The sequence below is a fragment of the Apteryx mantelli genome, chromosome 12 (assembly GCF_036417845.1).
Source record: "Apteryx mantelli isolate bAptMan1 chromosome 12, bAptMan1.hap1, whole genome shotgun sequence".
Taxonomy (NCBI): Eukaryota; Metazoa; Chordata; class Aves; order Apterygiformes; family Apterygidae; genus Apteryx; species Apteryx mantelli.
This window is the reverse complement of record NC_089989.1, coordinates 17,303,754-17,311,898: the sequence shown is the minus strand read 5'-3', so window position 1 is coordinate 17,311,898 and position 8,145 is coordinate 17,303,754. Positions and strand designations below refer to the sequence as shown.

Here is an 8,145-nt window from a genome sequence, read left to right as displayed (position 1 = left end):
GCTCCCCCCGGCGCCCGGCTCCTCCGCGCCCCCCGCCCGCAGCCCAAGCACGAGGCAGGCAGCGGGGACAGCACACAGGTCTTTACTGCACGGATCTGTCGGAGCCGCTGGCCCCGGGCACGGGCGGCCGCGGCCGGGCGCCCAGCGCAGAAGGCCGCAGGCGCCGGAGCCGCGCAGGGACCGGAGCCCCGGCTCGGCCGCGGGGACCTGCCGGGCGCCGGTTGTCCGTCTGCCGGTCCGGGAGGGCCGCGCTCAGAGCGTGCTGCTGCCTCTCAGTCCCACGCCCCGCACGAACTGCTCGAGGAGGCCGCCGATGGCGCCCGAGGGGCTGGGGGGCACGGCCTTCAGGCCGATGGTTCGGCTGTAGCTGGCCAGAAAGGCAGAGCGCACTTCCTCCAGGCGGGACTCGCGGTCGCTCGCCGTCACCAGCCTAGGAGACAGAAGGTGAAGGTCAGCAACTCCGGTCACGGCAGCGGCCTCCCCTCTTCCAGCCCCAGCTCTTGCTCCCTCCCTGGGGCCGGAGGGCGCACAGAGGGGCAAGGGCCTGGTCTCTGCGCCAGCACAGGGCAGCAGCACCCAAAGCCAGCTCCAGCAGCAAGCCCCTGCCCACCCAGAGGCAGTGCCAGCCCCCCAACACCCAGGCTGCAGCGCCTGCTGCCGCTGCCTTTGCCTCCCGCTCCTGGATCTCCTCCTTCAACACCACCCATTTCTCCTCCTACCATGATCCTTAGCAGGATGTGGTTCCTATAGAAAGCGGTGCTTTCGCCAAGCCTGCTCTGGTTGACGTCAGCCCCCTGTGCCAGCTCTCCCCCTCTTGCACAGTGATTCCAGATGGAGTCTGGCCACATGTGTGTTGTCTGGACAGTTGCTCCCAACCTCTTTGCAATCCTCCCTTGCTTCCAGCACCCCCCTGCCCACAGCCTCTCCACCTTGCACAGCCTTGGGCTAGCACAGACACCTTTGGGGACCTGGGGACGGGCCTGGCTAAGTGAGAGGAGGCAGACAAGGTGACAAAAGCCCCAAGGAGCTCCAGCCATGGAAAGAGGAGAGCCAGGTGACGTTTTACTTCTGTTCCACGGCAAGGCTGCTCTGTGCAAGCAGGAGTGCTGCACGCAGAGTAGGGCATGGCTTCCCCAAGGACCTGCTCTCCTCTCCATCTGATCTATGCACCTGGTTAGGGGTGGGGGAAGAGAGAGGAGAGAAGGCGATATTTCAGATGACAGCGTGGCAGAAAGCAAGACTACGGTTCAAAGGCATCTGCTCCGAGTGCTCGGGCCTGAACCAGTCCTTGCTGTGTGTCTCCATAACATGTCAGCGGCTCCCAGAGAGCGTAAGACATTCCTCAAAGGTCACTCCAAGGGCACAGTGCAAACCTTCCCATAAAGTATTCTCTTTAATCTCTCCAGTGCCTGGGCTGGCTATAAATTGGCGCAGCTAATTTGAATGGAAGTGTTAACCACCCACAGCCAACAGCTTCAGTCCGGAAACAGCAGCAAGAGGATATGGTGGGAAGCCTATAAACAGCAAGCGATGCTGAGGCAGCCAACCGGGCCGCTGTTTACAGTGTCTGATAATGAAGAGAAGCCAGAGGGCAAAGTAAAAAGGCAACATATCAAAACACATAAAAAGATGTTTTTTGACAACCTTAATAGAACGTGGAACTCACAGACCTGCTAACGTTAAGAAACAGGCTATACTAAAGCTGGACTTACTTGCACCCAGAGTTCAATAATCTTAAATGTCACATGCAGAGAGGTAAGTTAGGGTGCATACCAGGCTTAGGTCTTGCATCTTTTGGCTTTCACACCTCTCTCTTTACAGTGTGGGTTCTTTATGTAGACTCTTAGGTTTACTTTACTTGAGGTAAGTTGAAGAACTTAAGATACTTAAGGAACGTGCACTCAAGGGTGCAGATTCAAGCAGCAAACCACTGCCAGGTACCACAGAGAAGCCCTGCAAACCAACTGCACCACTTCAGTGAACAGTTCAAACAGCAAAGCAGGTTGTGCTTGTGCTTCTTTGCTAAATCAAGGGCTCTCTGCCCTGCTACGAATCCCAGAGCCTGCATGCTCCAGTCTTCAACTAGGGGTACAGGATGAGATGAGACTGTCAAAGCCGCAGTTCTGAGTAAATCCTGACAAGCCCCACACGAGCACAAGGAAGTAGGGTGTGAAAAGCATACCTTCATTGCAAACCACCGCCAATTCATGAGATGTAAAGTGGGAACCTAAACAGAATTTAATTTCCAAGAGCTCATACTGTTCTGGGCTGCAACAAATTGGGATAAAAACCATTGTGGGCTCCTAAGAAAACAGCTGATGCGCAGCAGAGAGAATCCAAGCCCTGGGACAGGCTCAAAGCGATATCCTCAGTAACTCTTCATCTCGGAGGCATTTTCAAAACATCAGCCTGGTCCCAGCACCTACAATCGAGCAGTCCCCAGCCCAAGAGCATAGGACCACACAGTTTCAGTGAAGGCCTGTTTAGGGCAAAGCATTCTTAGCATCTGCTCTGCACCCAAAGGAGAGCAGAACCTCCCTTTGAACCTGCCTGTCCCAAGCAGCTAGACTCCAAATCGCAAGAGCCTACATCTGGCACAGTCAGAGGGATCCCAGATGTGACTGGTAAGTCACAACAGCTCTTTCTTTGCTAAATCCCCAATCCGGATTCAATGTTATCAGAGTACACTAGCTCCACTTTAAATCACATTTCTCTCTACTGATTTCCCTACTCTGACATTAGATTGAAATCCAAGAAGTGCAGCAGTGGACGCCCTGGCTCTCAGTGGCCATCAGCACAGCAAGCTTCAGGGGATGGTAAAGTGGTCACTACTTCAGACATCTGTTCTTTGGTCCCCCTTCTCAGCGTGCTTCCCGTTCTGCTCCCTCAACATCTCCAAACAACTGCAAGAAGAGTGTGGCATGTTCTCATGAAAGATGGGTGTTGTGTTTTCAGGAGCTCCCAGCAAGGCCACATCAGACGTTCCTCATGATTCTTCTATCTGTTAATTCATGGGTCTCGTAACTTCACCATAACGTGGGAGCGACTGCTCTGGTTCTGCTCAGCGGGACAGCAAACAGCCACATGAGAAGTCGAGCCAGGCCGGCTAGCTTGTTTCACAGGAGGTATTTGTTTTCGCGTCTCCTGCCCTCTGCCTCCAAAGCACATACTCGGATCTCGGTAAAGGGATTGCAAACATTCAGCAGCACATCTCAAGAACAGTTAGCTAGCGGCAGCACCCAATCTGCCATTTCACAGCTTCTTGACTGAAAGTTTGCAGCTTGGAGGCACAAGCCAAGGTTCTCCTCTAACTGCAATTGAAGCGCATCTCCTGTCTTTCAAGTTTCCACAGAGGTGACTTTCTATTTGGGAAGGAACATTTGCCTCCCAGCCATTTTGCACAGCAACCCCTGCAACACGCAGCAGGATGCAGGGTCTGTGCTGCTCTGCACTGCCCAGACACAGCAGCTGCAAAGGATGCTGCAGTCAGACAAACTCAGGGGTGACAGAATGACAGCCTCCCTCTTACTGCAGCACAGATCTGAACCCAGCAGGGAGATGGAGATGAGCAAGATCCAAAAGCAAGAGAGCCTGGCTAAGGAAGTCTTGTCCTGGCAAGTATGCACCCCCAAATTCAGTAAGTTATGCCCAAATTCAGTGTCTTCAGGGAGGAGAGAGAAAGACCCTTTCCTACAGAAAGCAAAGCATCCCCCCATCATTAGGCAGAGAAAATGTTGGTTTCTTTCAGAGCTCAGTGTAACCAAAGAGCACTCAGTGACAGCATTTGTGGGTGGAAAACATCAAGGTGAGGAAGATGGGACAGCTTGTTATGGGCTCCCAGGTGTCTCCAGAAGTGCCAAAGTTCCAGTGCTCACAGCCAGCTGCGAGACGCAAGGAGAGATCCTGCGTTTGAGACACTTACAGGCAAGTGCTAGGGAACTCATCCGGGAAGCTGCAAGGGAGAGAGGCGTCTGCGCTCAGGATTGCCTGCTCCCGAATACTGCCACACCCTGTCACCATCTGCCAGCTGCCAAAGTCTGTGGAAACGGAAGATCCGGGCAGAGAATGGTCCGCCGATCTGGGGCAGAGAGAGAGGGAGACGGTGCAATCAGTCAGGTCATTCAGCCACATGCCTTTCGCTAACTCTGGTGCCAGGGACACGCCGGGCTGACTGCCAGCAGCATCTGTGCCAGCAGCTTCGACGCTCTGGGACCGGGGTGCAACATGCAGTTCTGGCTCGGCCCCAAGCCAAACCTTTCCTTTGAAAGGGAGGGGAAAGCCAAGCTGGCTGGGGCTGATGAAGCAGAAAGTCCACCGTGAGCTGGACAGGACAAAGCTAGCAAGAAGCAGATGGCCATGCAGAACTGTGAAACCCATTAGCAAGATGCAACAGCACGTCCTGCCCCAAATCCCTCACAAATGTGGATGCAGCGCTGTATGAGGGGCATCTGCCAGTCGCCTGTTTCAGCTCTTAGCACATAGCAGTGCAATGGCAAGGTCTGACGGAGAATCAAGGTAGTGACTTGGTTGGTAGTGGAGAAGATTTAGAGATCCTTGGTCCTGCAGCCATTAGAAAGCAGATCACTCCTGAGACATTAACAGCAGTTCTGAATGGAGCAAGTCACTGCTCCAGATGTCCCCAGGGCACCCACCCACCACAGCATCGGCAGACTTTTGTATTCCTGCATTAGAAGAATGGACTGTGTCAGAAGCCAGGTGGTAAAACATCTTTAGGACAGGAAAAAAGCTTAGGGAAGGACAGTTGTTCGACGCAGGCAGCCTCCCAGCAGGAAAGGAAGCAGCAGTAAATCGGATGTGTGAATCTGAGGAGTCCCTCAAAAATCCCAGAGGACAGGGCACGATCACTTGAGATAAACCCAGAGCTCTTGGGTGCCCAGGGAGCAAGTAATTATTGTACCCTGCTGCACAGCAAAGTGTACGTAGCTGGAAGCACAGCCTGCGGCTGAGCTACTCAATTACACACTATCCAGATCTTCTGGATAATTTATCTGAGATCTGCTGGGCAGAAAGCAGTGCACTAGCTCCAGCTCTGCTGGGCCAGGTACTTGCATGCTGTCTTCACAGCTAAGAATAGCAGTGGCGCACTGCAGCTGCTCCCCAAGAGACCAGGAGAGCAGCAAGAAATACAGGATTTCCCACAGCAATAAGGACCTCAGCAAGACTGGGATGGGCAGCCAGGGGAAATCTACTCGCAGTCTAGATCTAAACCCAAGCCTGCCACTTTAGTCTAACCAATATGTCCAAATTTGAGAAGTCTGAAACACGGTCCTGCGCTGGATGTACAACTGGAGAATGGGAAATCAGAGAGCTTATTATATATTAGTTTTCCATTGTGGTCCTGCTGCTCCTGCAGCTGCAGTTTGCAGGTAACACCACCGTCCAGAAGTTCAGGCTCTGGAAGGGCATCAAAGCAGAAAATGGGAAGAGCAGAGCTTCATCTGCCCTGCATAGCTCTTGTTCTGTGCCCGCTAGATGAACTGAAGAGTGAGGTTCAGAAAGGCACTGCGAGTGTTAAGCATTACTAAGGAGAACCCCTTCTTGCAAAAAGATGGATTTTCTAGAGCATATAACACTGCAGTAAAAACTCAGACAGGCATTTCCTATCTCGAAAGTGGGACTGAAGCACATATTGTTAGAAAGACCTTCTAGAGATCAGACAGGAATGACCTTTCTTGGGATACACAGGGAATTCGTAAAGGAAATGGAACAGCAGTTTAGTGACATCTACCCCTTTCCCTGCTGCATCTGGGACATAAAGCAGAGGAAATCTGCATGAAGGAGGAGACCAGGCAGAGCATTTTGGCCCAGAGCACAGAGCCGTCCTGGAAACACAGTGGAAACAGTGCAGGAAACCAAGCAGAAGCATACAAGGACTAGAGGAACGTCATTTGGGTACAGCAAGCAGAGGGAAGAAGAGGATGTCACGTCCCTGAGAGTACAGCAGAGCCAGACAGGAAAAATGACAGTACCTTAGTTACATGTGAGGTAACAAGAATTTGAGCTAAAGCAGTCAAAAGGTCTGTAGGCAACGGGCTTGTGCAGAAGGGATGCAGATGGGGACATGTCGCTGTCAGAGAAGACACAAGTTGTAGAACAGAGCGCTAGGTTGGGGCAAAGCAGAAATAAAGGTTTTGAAGAGGGTGAGTCTGGAATGGCAGAGACAGGCCAAGGAGGACTTGGGCTACAGCAGTGAAAATGAAGAGAACTGAACAGAGCTCTGCAGGACTTGTGAAGGAGAGCGTAATATCAGCAGCCTGCACAGACTGACAACACGGCAAGCAGAGGAGCAAGACATGATCCAGGGCACCAGGGACAACAAAAAAAGCACTTTGCTTGGCTGCCGTTGCTCCATGTCTGGCCCTGAAGGAAAGGCAATGTTCCCAGGCTCCCCATCTCTAATCCACCCTGAGAACAACAGGGAACCCCAACCCAAAGCACAGGCTCAAGAGATTGCTTGACCAAATCCATCAGTGCAGAACTGCCACACGGCATGCACTGCTCTATCCTCTCCTTCAGGCTGGTCCAGGCAGCTAAGAATTAGTCAAATTACATCTAACCTAATAGCACAGGAGTCTAGGAGTTTAAGGCAGTCAATTTTGCCTCTCACCTTCAGGCTGCAGAATAAACTCTTGCTACCTAAGTGACTAAACTGACCAACTCTGCAACGAGTCCAGGCCATCCTTCTCCTGGTTTAGATACCTAAGCGCAGCCAGCAGAACAAAGACACTGTGGCAGTCTTCCCCTCTAACTCCGACACTTTCTCAAGGGAGGCTCCTGAGGAAGTGTCACAACCAACAAGCACATCTTAGCCTCTAGAGACAGCAAGCACCAAGGCTGGGTCAAGCAGGCAGGGAGGGCACGATGGGAAATCTTGTGCTACTGGCAGTCAGAGAGAGGCCACGGAGTTGGGACTCCAGCAAGGGTCTTGCTCAGCAGCAGTAGAGCTTCTTAAAAGCTAAGTTTGGGCTTGAGAACAAGATTAAATCTCCAAGTTGACTGCAACCCAGTGCAGTCCAGCCAATGCTAGAGGTGAAAATTTTCCTGTTACTTCTATCTGTAACCCCTGAAGGCTCCTAGTAAAGTCTTGCTGCAGAGGCCCAAGAGAAAAGCTTCAGTGAGGCTCCAGAGGAAGTTGTGGATGCTGTGACACCAGGACCAGTCTCCAAGCCCCTAAGAACAGCTTTGCATCACAGTACAGCCGTGCCAGAGGCTGGCTAGTTGTGAGGGCAGTGCAGAGGGTCTTGGGAAGCAGCTGGACTGCTACAGCAAAACTGACATGGTTGTTAGGAGAGAAAAGATATAGCAAGTCTTCAAATCAGTGCATCTGCCAAAGACATTTAATGGCAAACGGAAAGACAGAATGAAAGCAAGCTTCAAACACCCACCTCTTCAGATCCACGAGTGGGAAGAGACTCCCTCAAAAGTGCAAAATTAACAAAATTAGATTAGCAAAACAGAGATGAGCCGCAAGCTGTTCCTTCACACAAGGAAGGACCATTAGCAGGCCATAAACTGGCAACTCCTAGCCTGAAATGGTTCCTTTTAATTAGGTCAGTGCTTCCCATGCAACATGCTGCACAGAACAGAGCATTTCAGAGCACATGGACACCCGCTTACCAGAGGAGAGCCAATACGGGAGGGAGAGCAGCAATCGGGGATCCTTCCACTTCTTAATACGTGAGTCAGCTGCCAAGTGCCCAACAGCTAGGCTCACACCTTGCCCTGTTCTGCCCTCCCTCGCCTCCTGTATTCCCACATACCTAGGACTACTTGGGAAGCGGCTCATTTGCCAGCACATATTCCGTGCCTCAAATTCAAGCATTAACTATTAGCGCAGCTATTAAAATTAGAAGAACTGGATGCTAGAAGGGAGGCTCAGATTTGGAGGTACTGTACGCACAGACAGACTGCGGCAACCTGGCGAGGAGGGCAGTCCTTCCCACCTTTGCGTGGGAACAATTGGCAAGGAACACTTGGCAGCGAGCTGTACTGGCAGCCCTGGCTGAAGCCCAGTCAGCTATCTACACACAGGGTCAATGCCGTAACAGCCTGGGCAGGCCACAGTCCTCCGTGAGCACAACCGTTCTTGCTTGCAGTACAGCCACGTGCCAACCAGAGTGCTGG

The 8,145-nt window shown here is 52.3% G+C and overlaps 1 protein-coding gene across 5 annotated transcripts in view; it reads right to left on the bottom strand.

The window, feature by feature from the left end:
• Positions 1-66: 66 nt before the first annotated feature.
• The window catches only part of MTMR14 (myotubularin related protein 14), a 33,390-nt gene continuing 25,311 nt past the window's right edge, over positions 67-8,145 (bottom strand). For 4 of the 5 annotated variants that reach the window (XM_067303361.1, XM_067303363.1, XM_067303360.1 and 1 more), the window contains 2 exons: positions 3,923-4,078; positions 67-430 (listed from right to left, as the gene is read on the bottom strand). In XM_067303361.1, coding sequence (XP_067159462.1) covers positions 253-430; positions 3,923-4,078 — 334 coding nt within the window. In that variant the 3' untranslated portion in view covers positions 67-252. The remainder of the gene's footprint in view (positions 431-3,922; positions 4,079-8,145) is intronic. The other variant, XM_067303364.1, reaches the window with a different exon arrangement.